This window comes from Myotis daubentonii, chromosome X (assembly GCF_963259705.1).
Source record: "Myotis daubentonii chromosome X, mMyoDau2.1, whole genome shotgun sequence".
NCBI lineage: Eukaryota > Metazoa > Chordata > Mammalia > Chiroptera > Vespertilionidae > Myotis > Myotis daubentonii.
This window is the reverse complement of record NC_081861.1, coordinates 128,580,609-128,597,281: the sequence shown is the minus strand read 5'-3', so window position 1 is coordinate 128,597,281 and position 16,673 is coordinate 128,580,609. Positions and strand designations below refer to the sequence as shown.

At 41.7% G+C, this 16,673-nt stretch overlaps 1 protein-coding gene across 2 annotated transcripts in view; it reads right to left on the bottom strand.

Moving 5' to 3' along the window:
* Nucleotides 1-14,257: 14,257 nt before the first annotated feature.
* The window catches only part of BCLAF3 (BCLAF1 and THRAP3 family member 3), a 60,530-nt gene continuing 58,114 nt past the window's right edge, over nt 14,258-16,673 (bottom strand). For both annotated transcript variants that reach the window (XM_059678556.1, XM_059678558.1), the window contains one exon: nt 14,258-16,074. In XM_059678556.1, coding sequence (XP_059534539.1) covers nt 16,069-16,074 — 6 coding nt within the window. In that variant the 3' untranslated portion in view covers nt 14,258-16,068. The remainder of the gene's footprint in view (nt 16,075-16,673) is intronic.

Sequence of the window (16,673 nt, the reverse complement as noted above, 5' to 3'; positions counted from 1 at the left end):
GTTTCTCTCTCTGTCTCTCCACCTCCCTTCCACTCTCTCTAAAAATCAATGGAAAAAAATATCCTCCAGTGACTATTAACAAAACGAGAGAGAGAGAGAGAGAGAGAGAGAGAGAGAGAGAGAGAGAGAGGGCTGATTAATGATATGGGGCATTTGATCTTAACAGTAATGAAGATTTAAAAGTAGGAATTAATGCCCTGGCCAGGTAGCTCAGTTGGTTAGAGTGTCGTCCTGATACCCAAGCTTGTAAATCTATCCCCAGTCAGGGCACATCCAAGAATGTATAAATAAGTGGAACAACATATCAATGTTTCTCTCTCTCTACTCTCTCTCTCTCTCTCTCTCTAAAAATCAATCAACAAATAAAAGTAGGAATTGCCTTGCAAAAGTGATTTCTCTTTTTCCCTGACCTTTCAGGAGAAAGTAAGCTCAGTGGCCCCATCACACACTGGGCATTCCATTGGAGCTGGGTTTCCAGAATGTACAGATGTATGCTAGCATTCCAGACAGAGGGAGGAACAAGTGAAAATGCTCAGAGCCCTACCCAGTTTGCCTCAGTGGATAGAGCGTTGGCCTGCGGACTGAAGGGTCCCAGGTTTGATTCTGGTCAAGGGCAAGTACCTTGGTTGTGGGCACATCCCCAGTAGGGGGTGTGCAGGAGTCAGCTGATCGATGTTTCTCTCTCATCGATGTTTCTAACTCTCTATCCCTCTTCCTTCCTCTCTGTAAAAAATTAATAAGATATATTTTTTAAAAATGTTCAGAGTCCAGAGAACAGATGATATAACAAGGGGGCCTTGTGTTAAAGGGGCAGGAGTGTGGCCAAATGTCTGATTCTGTGGTCTCTGTGCCAGGCCCAGTGTGACCAAGACCCTGTAGGCAATGGGTAGGAGCACAGGTTTCTGAGCAGCCTGATTTGAGGAAGGTAGCTCTAGCTACATTCGGAAGCGAGACTGGAGGAGGGAGAGCCTCAAAGTGGGAGAACATGGACAGACTGGAGATCTTAAAGGCAAGAAATATGATGGCATTGACCCTGGCAAAGAGGAGAGGTCACATTCTAGAGTCATTTCTGAACTACATTTGAAAGATCTGGTGAGGCAGTGGATTTGGGGAGAAGGTAGGGAACGAAGAAGGAGGGTTTGAAAGAAGCATTTTGTTTGGAAGCTTAGGAGATGGAGAGATCAATCAAGTGGAGAACGAAGGAGATGGAGAGATCAATCAAGTGGAGAAAGAAGTCGTTGGGTGTAGAGAGGAGATAATGAATTCAGATTTAAATCTCATTAAGAGTGAATACAAAAGGGAGTGGAGTAGTGATCCAAGCTATAACATAGCTGATCCTTGAAATCATGGTGCTAAGTTAAAGAAGCTAGACATAAAAGGACACACATCATATGATTTGGTTTATAGGAAATGTCCAGAACAGGCAAATCTATAGACACAGAAAGTAGACCATGGGCTTGGGGAACTGGGGAGTGACTGCTAATGGAAACAGGTTTCCTTTTAGGTGACAAACATGTTTTAAAATTTAAAATTCATGAAGATAGTTGCATAACCATGAATATATTTTAAAAAACCATTGGATTATATACTTGTAAATGGGTGGACTGTATGGCATGTTAATTATTATCTCAACAAAGGCAGTTATGTATTTTAAAAGAGGATGATGGGTACAGAGTTTCAGTTTGGGAAGATGAAAATATTCTGGAGATAGATGGAACAATGTGAATGTAATACTACTGAACTGTGCACTTAAAGGTTACAATAGTAAATGTTATGTATATTTCACAATAAAAAAGAGTGTGAATACATTTGTGATTGCTGGATTATATGGGACATGTGGGGAAGGTTTTCCCTGTATTTTGCCTACTCCAATAACAGCCCCACCCTGCTTCCCAAACAGGACATGAGTATTGCAATAATTGCTACCCAATCCTGCTCAAAGTCACTTCTTCAGGGTTCAGAGAAACCACATCAGGTGGCCAGGGCTGAGGGTGATGGGCCACAGCCACCCCAGGTGGTGAAAGCCCCAGTGCACAAAGCCAACCCTGATGGGTCCTCAGAACACCAGAGGCCACGGGACTTCATCGAAAAGTCTCTGAACCAGGCTCTCGTTTAATAAGATCGGATGCATCTCTTTTCTAGCACAACTTATTAAATAGAGCCAGTCAGATCAAGTTGCCTTCCTCAGAAATAACTACAGGCCAGCCAGAGGCAAAAGTGGCAAGTGAAGTTCATCCTTGTTTGGCTTCAATTCCTTCGTTGAAGTTTCCTAGACCACAGCAGTTCTTTCTCTTTCTTCCCTTCCTCCCTTCCTTCCTTCCTTCCTTCCTTCCTTCCTTCCTTCCTTCCTTCCTTCCTTCCTTTCTTCTCTCTCTCTCTCTCTCTCTCTCTCTCTCTCTCTCTTTCTTTTTCTTTCTTTTATCAATTTGAGAGAGAGAAACATCAATTTGTTGTTCCATTTATTTATTCATTCTTTGCTTGATTCTTGTATGTGCCCTGATCAGGGAGTGAACTCAGAGCCCTGGCATATTGGGACATTGCTTTAACCAATTGAGCTACCCAGCCAGGGCCATGGGTTCTTAAAGTGTGCAGCAGCCCATAGGTACTTGTTACCAATGCACATTGTGGACCCCACCCCAGACCTCCTGAATCAGGAACTTTGGGGGTGGGCCTCAGTGTCTGGCGTCTGAACCTGCCCTCTGCAGGACTCTGATGCAGCCAGTGTGAGATCTGCCGCTTTACCCCAGCGTCCCAGAGCCCAGATGATGGCTTTGATTATCTGATGACCTGGGCGATCCTCAGTAATGAAAAAGGGCTGGAGGGAGAGACACTCATCCCTGAGCTGGTAAAGCCAATTTGGTGTTTATTATCATTACAAAAGTAATATCTGCTCACTTGTTAATTAATAAAACATTAAAGATACAGTATAGAACCCTAGACGGTTTGGCTCAGTGGATACAGCGTCAGCCCTGAGACTGAAGGGTCCCGGGTTCGATTCTGGTCAAGGGCACATACTTCGATTGCAGGCCCTGGTCAGGGCACAGGCAGGAAGCAACCAATCATCTCACATCGATGTTTCTGTCTCTCCCCCTCCCATCTGCACTCTCTAAAAATTAATGGAAAAATATCCTCAGGTGAGGATTAACAACAACAACAACAAAGATACAGTATAGGTGAAAATCTTCCATAATCTCACAATCATTAATTACCGAAGAGATAACTGATAATCACTGTTAACGTCTGGTGGAATTTTCCTCCAGACAGTTTTTAAATGTATGATGATTTCTACATACTATAATTGTAATTTTTTTTGAGCTGGTAACTGCTCCTTAGTGCTCTCATGGTGGAAACTGAGAACCTTGGGGAGGGACAAGTTTTTTTCTTGGAGAATTCCCAAATCGCCTTTTCTTTTTCTCATAAATTCTATTGTGAAATATTAAACCTGTCTGGAACAGAACTGTTTGAGAATGTATTTCATAAACTTCTGGGGGAAAATGAGAATTCCTGATAAAACTGCTTAAGGAATTATTTAATATTTATTTCTCTGAGATTTAGCTCTTTTCAGGGAAATCAGCTCCCTTCTCGCCTACCTACCCTCTCTGCTGACCTCAGGTCAGAAATCTAATGAGCTTCAGCCTGACATTCTTTTTCCTGTGTCAGGTCTAATGATGATCATCTAACCATTCACTTTCCAGAAAACATCCTGACCAAGAGTGAATCTTAAAAGGAAACTTTGCCATGTGTTCATAATTAAATTGTCTGAAGATTTACATATGCATCAGTCTCTTCTAACAGTAGACAAAACTACCAGCCCACCAGATAGGGACTAGACTTTTTCTTAGCACCCTAATACAGAAGGAAAAAGGTTAGTTAAATCTGCCCTGGCTGTGTGGCTCAGTTAGTTCGAGCATCATCCTGTATACCAAAATGTTGCAGGTTCGATTCCCAGTTAGGGTACATACCTAGGTTGTGGGTTCAATCCCTGGTTGGGGCATATGGGAAGCAACCAATAAGATAAAAAAAGAAAAGAAAACTAAGCCTCTCTCTCTAAAAGTTAATAAAATATTTTTAAAAAATAGAAAAAGGGGAAGGGACGAGGAAGAGGAGGCAAAGTTGTTATAATCAAAAGACAAGGAGGATCTTGGAAATTTGAAATATCATAGCCAAAATTTTAAGAACTAAAGAAAAGAGTTATCATATAAAGTCAGAGAAATCTCCCAGGAGGTAAAAGATAATGAGGTGAGAAACAGAAAGGATAGCAAATATAGAGAATCATTCCAGAAGGTCTAATATTCAATTTATAGGCAGTCCAGAAAAAATAAATAATTATCAAATTAATAGTACATGAAAATGTCCCTAAACTGAAGGACAATTGTCTCCACATGGAAAGGTCCCACCAAGTGTCCAGGACAATGAATGAAAAGAAAAAACTCACAACAAGGCATATCATGGACTTCATAATACTAGCAATAAGTCCTAAAAGCTTCCAGATAACAAGCAAAATGCATAACACAGGATTGGGACTCAGAACAGTATCAGACTTCTCAATAAGGTATCTAGAAATTGAAAGATAATGGAGCGATACCTTCAAAATTCTGAAAATGATCCTCAACCTAAAATTCTACCCTCAACGAAACCATCAATCAAATATGAAGCTGGAAGAATGACATTTTCAAACATAGAAGGTCTCTAACTGCATACGTTTCATGTACTTTCTTCAAAAACGTCAGGAGAATGTCCTTCAGCAAAAGAAAGGAGTACACTAAGAAAGTGGAAGACATGAGACTCAGGAAACAAAGGATGCCATGAAAAAGAGCAGTGGGAGAAAAATCCCTGGACGCCTCTGTGTAGCAGAACCAGAGGGTGATCAGTTCAGCTTGAAGAGCATTGGAGAGCTCTGGGAGGGAGGTGTCATTTAATTGAGTATGTGGACCATGTTATGGATAAGCTTTGGCAGATTTGGTGGAGGATGTGGTAGGCAGAATAATCCCCCTCCCCCTGCCAAAAGATACCCACTCAGGCCCTAATCCCCAGAACCTGTGAATATGCTAGGTTAGAGGGAATTGTGGGATTGAGGCTGCAGATAGAATTAAGGTTGCTAATCAGCCAAATTTAGGATGGGGAGATTATCCTGGGTTATCCAGGTAGGTCTGTAATCACAAAGGTCCTTAAATATGGAATAGGCAGAAAACGAGTGAGTGTCAGAGTGATGCATGACAAAGACATGACCAGCCATTACTGGTTGGAACACGGAAGGGACCATGAACCAAGGAATGCAGGCAACTTCTCAAAGCTGTAAAAGACAAGGAGATGGATTCTCCACTAGAGCTTCCAGAAGGAAGCCCTACCAACACCTTGATTTTAGCCCAGTAAGACCCATTTTGCACTTCTGGCCTTATAGCAGCACTAGGGAACGAATTCAAAGGATTCGAATGAGTGCCTTAAAACTAAGCAAATAAGCCCTGGTCAGTGTAGCTCAGTTGGTTGGAGCACTGTCCTGAACACCGAAGGGTTGCAGGTTTGATTCCCAGTCAGAGCACATACCTGGGTTTTTGGTTCAATTCCTGATTAAAAAGAAAAATTAAAAAAATACTAAGCCAATAAGAAAATCAGGGAAGTTATTAACATTATGAAAAACAATAACTTGTAGAAAAGGAAACAGTCTGTAGTATAACCTATGTGGTCCATTAAAAACAATATTTGTGTGGTTTTATAATGTAAAGCAATTAATAATGATTAAAAATATGACAATCATATATTGGGAGACATTGGGGTTGGAAGTTTGGAAGAGTAATACAGGAGAGGAGAGCTAAATCCTCATCTATTTTAAGAGCTCAATAGATAGTGCCTACAATTAGTAAATCAAGAAATAGCTGTATAGGCAGATTATTTTTGATATATGGAGGTAAAATCCAGAAGTAAGAGGTATAAGAATTGAAAGTGGCTCTCCTGGGGAGTGGAACTGAAATTCAAAGGTGTAGAGCAGGGACCACTGCATAGGGAGATAAGCCTTACTTGTTTAAATTGTTATGTGTCTATCAGTTTCCTATTGCCGCTGTAACAAATGACCACAGGCAGTGGCTTAAAATAATAGAGATTTATTGTCACACAGTTCTGGAGGTCAGAAATCTGAAGGACTGGGCCAAAATCAAGATGTTTGCAAGGCTGAACTCCCTCCAGAGGCCTAGGGTAGAATCCGTTCCTTGCCTTTTCCAGCTTCTGGAGGCTGCTGGCATTCTGGGCTCCTGGTCCTTTTCCAGTCAGCAATCACATCACTCTGAACTCTGCTTCCACAGTCATATCTCCTTCTGTGACTCTCTTGTCTCCCCGTTTTCCCAATCAGGGTGATTGCACTGGGCCCATCCAGATAATCCAGGTAATCTCCCCATCTTAAGACCCTTAACGTAATCACACCTGCAAAATTCCTTTGACCAGGTAAGGTAACATAGTCACAGGTTTCAGGGATTAGGATGTGGACTTCTTTGGTGGTGTGGCATTATTCAGCTTACCCTCATGTATCTGTATTGCTTTAATAGAAATCTTTTTTTTAAAACATGCCCTTTTGACCCAAATGGAATTAGTCATGTGTACAAAAATTGGTGTTCATCGACATTGTTAATGCTAAAAATTATAAACAACTACATGTCCATGATAAAAAGGCTTAAGATATAGCTATAAAAAACTACTAAGTAGCAATTAACCATTATGCCATAGAGCTTTATGGTGAGTGGAAAAAGATGTTCACTGTATGTTAATAACAAAAACAAAATACAAAATGGTAAGTTCACTACTATCAATTTTTGTTTTAAAAAACGAAGTGTGTGGCCCTGGCCAGGTGGCTCAGTTGGTTGGAGTATCATCCCATACACCAAAAGGTTTTGGGTCCCATTTCCATTCGGGGTCTGTATAGGAGGCAACCAATGTTTCTCCCTCACATCAGTGTCTGTCTCTCTCTCTCTCTCTCTCTCTCTCTCTCTCTCTCTCTCCCTCTCTCTCTCCCCCTCTCTAAAAAAATGTGTGTGTGCTATATATAAATACGTGAGCATTTTATATACATACGTATGTATGTGTGTACATATATAGAGACAGAGTAGAAAAATGTGTGTGTGCATGTGCACAGTGGGTATATACTAGTATGTGCCAGAACCTAGAACTATGGTTACCCTTGAGTGTTAAAAGTACAGGCAATTTTCTTCTTTATGCTTTCCATAATTTCTAGGATTTCCTCCATGATCAGGTACACATAACTCTTTTTTATTGATTTCTGAGAGGAAGAGAGGTAGAAACATCATTGATGAGAAAGAATCATTCATCAGCTGCTTCCTGCACGCCCCCTACTGGGGATTGAGCCTGCAACTTGGGCTTGTGCCCTGATTGGGAATAGAAGCATGACCTTCTGGTTCATAGGTCAATGCTCAAACCATTGAGAAACACCAGCGGCTGGTGTGCATTACCCTTATAACCAAAAAAAAAAAAAAAGTTATTTCCATTTTGGAAAAAATAAATAACTTTTAAAAATGAGCATCTGAGGCCCTAGAGACTAACTATAGCAACAGCTGTCACCAAAGAGTACACATGTAGCAATTAGTACAGCTAAGAAAAGATGTCAGCCACCCTTATAAATTAACACTCTCTAAAACATGGTCTGGCTCTACATGCTCTATAAGTATGTTGAATCCATGGCTATAAATCTCCATATCTTTTTCTCTTTAGAATCTTGGTTTGTGTTAAGGTCTGTGAGGCAGAATATCCTGGTGGGCGCAGAATCTCAACTGGTTTCCAGGCAGAATTTGAAAAAGGCAGCTCAATTTCCTTCCTTGACCATTAGGTGGGGCAAGAAAGCTTCAGAAGAGTCCTTACCAGTTAAAACATCAATAGGAAGAGACCAAATTGCAGGAGACAAAAACAAAAACAAAAACCCCAGGTAGAAGGGCTCAGAAGTCATCCCGGTCCATTTTGGTGAGATGTGTGCTAAACCTTTTCTAGGATGAAAACTACTGACAGAGTTTTCTAGAGAAAACCAAGTTGAGCATCTATAAAATGTATTTCAGTAACTGACAATCACACCTGTCACCAAGACTTTTTCTATTGTAAGTTTTTTAAACTTACAATATCTCTGGTGAAAATGCAAATTAAAACAACATTGAGCCTGGGTGGCATGGCTCAGTGGTTGAGTGTTAACCTATGAACCAGGAGGTCATGGTTCAATTTCTGGTCAGGGTATACACCCAGGTTGTGGGCTGGATCTCCAATGTGGGGCATACAGGAGGCAGCCAATTAGTGATTCTGTCTCATCATCGATGCTTCTCTCTCTCTCTCCCTCTTCCTTTCTCTCTGAAATAAAATATATATATATATTTTTTTTAAAAAAAAAAAACATTGATCCCTAGCCAGTTTTGCTCAGTGTATAGAGCATCGGCCTGCGGACCAAAGGGTACCGGGTTTGATTCCGGTCAAGGGCACATACCTTGGTTGCAGGCTCCTTGGGTCCTGGTTCTGGTTGGAGGCAACCAATCAATGTGTTTCTCTCACATCTATGTTTCTCTCTGTCTTACCCTCTCTCTTCCACTCTCCCTAAAAATCAATGGAAAAATATCCTTGAGTGAGGATTAACAAAGCAAACAAAAAACAAAACTTTGCGATACCATTTTTCACAGATCAAATTGGCAAAAATTTAAAAGCTTGTCAATACACTCCTCCAGCCAGGCTACAAAACAAACAGGCTCCTGCACTGCTGGAAAAAATGCAAACTGGTACAACTCCTGTGGAAGAGTTGGCAATATCTAAGAATATTCCAGATAGAGTTTATCCATTAGTCTGGCGATCTCATTTGTTTCTTTTAAAAAATATTTTTATTGATTTCAGAGAGGAAGGAAGAGAGAAAAACATCAATGAGAATCATTGATCGGCTGCCTCCTGCATGCCCCCCACTGGGGATAGAACCCACAACCTGGGCATGTGCCCTTGACCAGAATCAAATCCAGGACCCTTCAGTCTGCAGGCCGACACTCGATCCACTGAGCCAAACCAGCTAGGGCACAACCTCATTTCTTAGAATTTATCCTAAAGACTCACCTCCAACAAGATGAAAATAAATATGCACATGGTTTTTATTACAGTATTATTTAAGTTGCAAAATGTCAGAATCTATCTGAGTGTCTAAATATAAGAATGTGGTAAAATAGTGGCATAGCTATAAGTGGAGTACTATGCAGCTGTAAAAAAGAATGAGCACAATCTCACAATCTGATATGGAGCAATTCCCAGGATCCAATTGAAAAGAGCAAAGTGCAAAAAATATATAGAAGATGTAACCTTCTGTGTAAGGCAAAAGGGAAGATAAGAAAACATACGTAAATAGTGCCCTGGGTGGTCCCAGGTCTCTCTGCTTCAACAGTGTTTGGACAGAACAGACCCAGGGATGCCCCTTCTTCCAGCCTCTGGCCACTCTCCAGTATCTTATCTAGACACCACATTCAGAACCACCTCCGGGACCCACAAACACACCAGGTTTTTTTTTCAATCTTAACTCCTTTTGCCGAACAGCCATGAGCTCCCACATTGGTCAGAATTATTCCACGGAGGTGGAGACTGCGGTCACCCGCCGGGCCAACCTGCATCTGTGGGCCCCACACACCCACCTCTCTCTGGGCTCCTGTTTCCACCCGACAATGTGGTTCTGGAGGGTGGAGTCCACTTCTTCCAGGAGTTGGCACAGAAGAAGTGCGAGGGCGCTAAGCATCCCTTAAAGATGCAAAACCAGCGAGGTGGCCGCATTCTCTCCAGGTCGTGCTGAAGCCTCCCCACAGTGAGTGGGTGAAACTCAGGCCGCCATGGAAGCCGCCCTGGCCTGGGAGAGGAACCTGAGCCAGGCCCTCCTGGAGCTGCAGACCCTCAGCTGCGGGACTCCCGGGAGAACCGCTTCCGGGGTGAGCAGGTGAAACTCATCAAGAAGCTGGGCCACACCTGACTCACCTCCGCAGGCCGCAGCCCCCAGGCTGGGCTGGGAGAGGATCTCTTCTTCCAAAGGTTCACCCTCCAGCACAACTAGGAGCCTGTGGAGCCCAGAGGCCTCTGAGGGGATCCTCTGCATTCCCCTGGGGTCTAGCTTTTGCCTGAGCCTTTCCCCGAAACTACTAGCCATTCTTTTAACCACCCTGAAGCCCTCTCCCATCTCCCATGCATTGGACCAAATGGAAATAAAGTTTTTTCCAGCAAAAAAACAACATACATATACCTGTTTGTCTTTACTGAAAGACACACTGGCAGGTGAAGCCAGAAGTTGGTCACCTACAAGGAATGGGAGGGAATGGTGTTGAATGGATATGGGAGGAAGGGAGTGACACTTGTCTAAGCATATCTTTCTGTATAGTTTTGATTTGTGGAAGTATGTGAATGTTCTACATATTCAAAAATCAAATCAAGCCCTGGCTGGGTAGCTCACTTGGTTAGAGCATCATCTCAATATGCCAAAGTTGCAGGTTTGATCTTCAGTCAGGACACATACAAGAATCAACCGATGAATGAATAAATAGGTGGAACAAATCTCTCTCAGATCAATAATTCTTAAAAAAATCAAATCAATAACGATGGGAAAGAGAAACAAGCTAAAACTAAAAGCAAACTGAAAAAAAAAATATTTCAAATGAACAATGGAAGCACATTATGGGGGGTTGGGAGTAGGGAGAATAATCCAAGTAGTGTATGAACACAGTACTTATCTATATACCTTCTGTCTTTGGGAGGGAGTCAGAGAACTGCAAACAAGTCCTGAACTATTCTCCTATATAATAAAAGGGTAATATGCAAATTGACCAGATGACCAGTAACTATGATGAGCAATGATCACCAGGGGGCAGACACTCAATGCAGGAGCTTCCCCCTGGTGGTAGCTCAGCCAGAAACTGGGCTAATGGCTGGCGAGCACAGTGGCAGTGGCGGGAGCCTCTCCCACCTCTGAGGCAGTGCTAAGAAGCAGCGAGCCAAGTGGTAAGGAGCAGTGAGCAGGCGGGTGGTAAGGAGCGAGGGGTCCCGGATTGTGAGAGGGCGCAAGCTGGGCTGAGGGATGCCCCCCCCCAGTGCAGAATTTCATGCACTGGGCCTCTAGTTTTTAATAGGTTTGTTTACTGTAGTGGTATGAGGAAAGCAACTCTGAAACTATTTCACATGTGCTGTGGCATTGAGCAAATCAACACTAATAAAAGAGAAAAATGGTAATTGGTGTACGAGCTACCCTTTTCATTGGCTAATCAGGGCTATATGCAAATTAACTGCCAACTATGATTGGCAGTTAACTGCCAACTAAGATTGGCAGTTAACTGCCAACTAAGATTGGCAGTTAACTGCCAACAAGATGGCGGTTAATTTGCATATGTAGGCACAATGCAGGGAGGCGAAAGGGAAAGCAGGAAGAAGCCCCCTGCCACTGACAGTGATCGGAAACCCAGGGGGGAGCTAAGAGCTGGGGGGCAGGGCAAAGGCGGAGAATCAGGCGCCTTTTCCGCCCTGGCCAGTGATAGCAGGAAGTAGGGGTGGAGCTAGCGATGGGAGTGGGGCACGGTCAAAGCTGGCAGTCCCAGGAGCTAGGGGTCCCTTGCCTGGGCCTAAAGCGAAGCCCACGATCGTGGGGCCGCTGCAGCTGCAGGTCCCCGCTGCCCGGGCCGGACGCCTCAGCCAGAGGCGTCAGGCCTGGGCAAGGGGCCGATCCTGTGATTGGAGGGTGATGGGGGTCAACGCCTGAGGGCTCCCAGTATGAGAGAGAGGGCAGGCTGGGCTGAGGGACACTCCCCCCACACACACACACCCAGTGCACGAATTTCGTGCACCGGGCCCTCGTCTATATATATAAAAGGCTAAGACGCAAAGTGTCCCCTCAGAGTTTGATCACTTGCTATGACATGTGCTGACCACCAGGGGGTGGCGCAGAACATGGCAGGCAACCAGTGGTGGTGGAGGGAGCGAGGGAAAGAGGCAGGGAGGCAGGGAACCTAATTGGCCCTGATTGCCGGCCAGGCCTAGGGACCCAACCTGTGCAACTATTTCATGCACCGGCCCTCTAGTGAGTAAATAATCGGATATTGTTGGGAGCCAGAGCCCTCACTGTGGAAGAAGGGACAAACAAATAAGAAACGGGTAAGGCAAGGAAGGATCCTCTGGGAACGGATGGGAGGTATCAGTGTGACCTCAGGATTTCTAAAATATGTGTGTGTGTGTGTGTGTGTGTGTGTGTTTCCTAGTTATAGCTGCAAAGACACCCCAGTATCAATGGACACCAGTGTTCAAATCTTGGTCTCTCACATCCTTCCCCACTAAAAGGAACCAGGGCTCCTTGAAGAAATGACTCATTTCAAGGGTGTAAAAGGGAATTCCCAAGATGAGCATGGAGCACCTTGTTATGCCACAAAGTAAGAAGTGCTAAAAATAATCATGGGGGCATAGTGAGGATATAGCAATCAGCTTAAAGGGACTCCCACTGGCCAATGCTGGGATGGGGTCTGGGAATCTGCACTTATAACAAGTTTGCAGGTGGTGATGACACTGAAGCTGCTGGCTCGGGACTACACTTTGAGAACCACTATGCAAAGGTCAAGAAAAAGACTGTGAAAAACTTAAAGTTGGCCCTAGCTGGTCTGGCTCAGTAGATAGTGTCAGCCTATGGACTGAAGGGTCCCGGGTTCGATTCCAGTCAAGGGCACATACCCAGGTTGCAGGTTGGATCCCCAGTAGGGGGTGTGCCGAAGGCAGTCAATCAATGATTCTCATCATTGATGTTTCTACCTCTCTCTCCCTCTCCCTTCTTCTCTGAAATCAATAATATATACTTAAAGTTGGTCTCTAGGGTTTTTCCTATATCATATAGTACAATCTTAGACATTAAAACTTGTCATAACACTTAGTCTTCATTCCACTTTCCCTCCCCCATGTACCAATTAATCAATGTATGTGAATTTTTCTTTGTCAAGATTACATTTACATTCCATTCTACAACTATAACTCAATTTTAAAATCTCAGTTTTGTATTTTAATGGACTCAGAGATCCTAACCATTCCTTTTACTAGAACTTTTGAGAAACCTGGCCCCTCTCTTCTGGTTTCCAAAATGTCCAGAACAGGGGTTGACTGGACCCAGTCAAAGGTGTACCTTACCCTTCAGACTTTGGCATCCACAGATGGGCACTGCGACCTGACCTGGAAAGTGCCTACTCCTGGGGGATCTCCCCCAGCTGCACTGAGGTCCTGAGAAGGTAACAAAGACTTCATCTTCCCAAGTGCTTTCCATGACTCTCCACATGGCCTTGTGTCCATACTTGGGCCTGTCCTCACCAAAATGTTGTCAATTGTGTTTCTTTACTCAGTGCTTCTAAGGGGATTGGGGAGGTTTTGTTGCGTTAGCATCTTCTCCCCTTACCTTATCATTAGCATCTTCTCCCCTTATCTTCCTTGTTTGGTTGCTACAGAACTTGTGGCTGCTGCTTATTGAGTTGGCTATTTAATGGAGAAGGAGAGTTTCTGGTCCAGCCTTATTTCTCCTTTCTGGATCTGAAAACATCTCCAGACTTTAAAAAAAAATTATTGAAAAATATAGGGTTTATTGGGGAAAATGTGCTCCATATTATGCATCTACATAATTGTTATAATGTAAATATAATTTTTTTCCAATAGCAAAAAAGCATATTCCCAAATATTTATAGTTTTCACTGTGATAAAATTAGGGATGATTTTTAAAAATATATTTTTCTTGATTTCAGAGAGAAAGGGAGAGGGAGAGAGAGATAGAAACATCATGAGGATCATGGATCAGCTGCCTCCTGCAAGTCCCCACCTGGGGATCAAGCCCACAACCCGGGTATGTGCCCCTGACCGGAATCAAACCTGGGACCTTTTAGTTCGCAGGCCGATGCTTCTATCCACTGAGCCAAACTGGCTAGAGCAGGGATGATTTTTTAATTGAAATTTATGTTGAGATAATTATAGATTTACATGTAGCTATAAGAAATAATACATGCCCAGGTGGTGTGGCTCAGTAGTTGAGTGTCGACCTATGAACCAGGAGGTCACAATTCGATTCCTGGTCAGGGCACATGACCAGGTTTCGGGCTGTCCCCAGTGGGGGGCATGCAGGAGGCAGCCAATCGTTGATTCTCTCTCATCATTGATGTTTCTCTCTCTCTCTACCTCTCCCTTCCTCTCTGAAATCAGTAAGAATATTTTTTAATAAATTTAAATTAAATTAATGTTCTCGCAAACTGGCAAGTAACTTCTTCAAGCATAAGGAACAACAATTTTTTATTTTGTTAGCAATAAACATTTCACAAACTTCAACTGGGAATGTAGAGGTACTAATAAGCAGAACACAAAACATAAAGAAATAAGATATTAAAGCCTAAATACCATTTATAATCCCATCCACTCTATCTTTTACATAGTAGATATTCGATACAACTGAACTTAAAATAAACAGTTTGTAATATGTGCTTGCAAAATGTGTAATGCTGTAGTAGTAAAGTACAATTTCCAAATATGAGACTTCGTCAAAATTTTTAAAAGCCTTTAAAAATATGATATGCACAAGCTTGCCCTGAGGGAAAGAAACGTGAAATATAGATTACAAAATCTTCACATATTTTCCACAATAGCATTTTAAAACCCTAAAACAGCCAACAGTTATGGAAAAAACTGAATGAACCAATTGCTAAAAATTCAGTGCACTCATAACTACCTGATAGAATATTTGGAAGCACCTTTTCTCTCGCCTTCTTAGATCATAATATGAAATGTATGAATTATATAGGCCTTAAGCCTCAGCAACTTAAGAAAACTTCAAGTTATAAGTCAAAATATCAGCAGGAAACAAATCTGGTATAAAATTTGCTACCATAAGGCCACTGTTTAAAGTTCTTTCATGTTCAGACACTATACAATTCCGATACTTTTGTTTTTTATTACATAAGCAAAACTTTCAACATGTAAACATTTGAATATAACTCAGTTAAGTTCCCTATGAAACCATGCTCAGAGAAAAATTCAACAAATAATGCCCTTTTGAGACTTTTTGCAAAAGAAACTGTAGTTAATACAGCTTTTCAATTAAATACTTTACTTTAAAAGCAAGTAAGTGTACAAAAATCGCAGCATTCCACTACAAAAAATAGTTCTTTTACCAAGAAAGTTACAGTATTAGTGCTTTATTGTCAATTATAACACCTAACAGAGATGCTCTCAAATGTCCTGTAGTGTTGATTCCATTTGCAACAATTCCCCATTAAACTGCTGTGCCAATGTTTCATATTCCTATTGAAAGAAAAGAAAATACAGACTTCAAAAGAAGCATCAGGTATAACATCTGAGCTAGAGTTTTGTTCACATTGCCATTTATAAAATAGTTTAATTTATATAGTACTACTTGCATCCTAGATCCCCACAAAGGTATGTAGATATTGGAACCCCAAACACGCAAAGTAACAACAGCACACATCAAAGTGGGTATCAAATGATGTCAGTAGGACAAAGAAAATACATGGCACTCAACCCACTGCTACTAGTAAGTTGATGGGAATGGTATTCTGCCATTGGGTGAGTTTCATTGGGGACATCCCTGGCAAAATAAAATAAAATAAAATAAAATAAATAGCGGCTCTTAAACTTTATTCCTTTAAGTACAGAGCCTGATTTGACACATGCAAAACTTCAAACTGGTATTTTATCTTTGTCATCATATGGTATCTAATTCTAAAATAATATGAACTCTTCTAGCTTGGCTGATATCAGTACAGGAAGCTATTGGGGGGAAGCTTTCTTGCTTTTCGATGGTTACCGACAATATAAATATATGTAAGTCTTCAAAAAACACAGAAAAAGAAATCCACAAGGACAGTAAGACTATGATTAAAGGGTAATGACCATAGATTCTATACTGTGATGCTATGTAAAATATTAAATTACCAACCATGAACTGGACATAAGACCATGCAACTAATAAAAGAGCAAAAATGGCAGAATGGCATGTTTTTATGGGCCATTAAAAATATTAATACATATATGCTTACCTTTTACTAGGATCTTACAATATTAAAACTGAAAGAAATTTAAAAGTTGGTTTATTATTTGGCATTTATATTAGTATGCAAATGTTTAATTGCAAACAAAAACAGTACTGATAGAAAACTCTTATTCTTCTATTTTTGTTAATGAAATATTCAAGATACATGCATATATACTTTGTCAACATTATTCCTTTAAATAGAGGTAGATTTCATTGTATCCTATATCTTTATTCAAATATAATATACAAAATTATAATATATAAAAACCTTAAAAGAAAACTAAAATAATTCTCAAAATTTTTTCAACTGAAACACCTTGTTTATAAAATGTACAATTAGCCCTGGCTAGTGCCAGTGTGCTGCTCAGTGGTTAGTGTCAGCCCACGCATCAAAGGGTCACAGGTTCGATTCCAGGTCAAGGGAATGTACCTGAGTTGCAGGTTCAATCGCCTGCCCCAGTCGAGGTATGTACGGGAGACAAACAATCAATGTGTCTCACATCGAAGTTTCTCTCTCTCTTCCTCTTCTTCCCCCTCCCTCCCACTCTCTCTAAAAAAAAAAAAAGTGGAAAAAATATCCTCAGTGAGGATTAACAAAGAAGAATGTACAGCCAGGGAGGTTAGGGGGGTA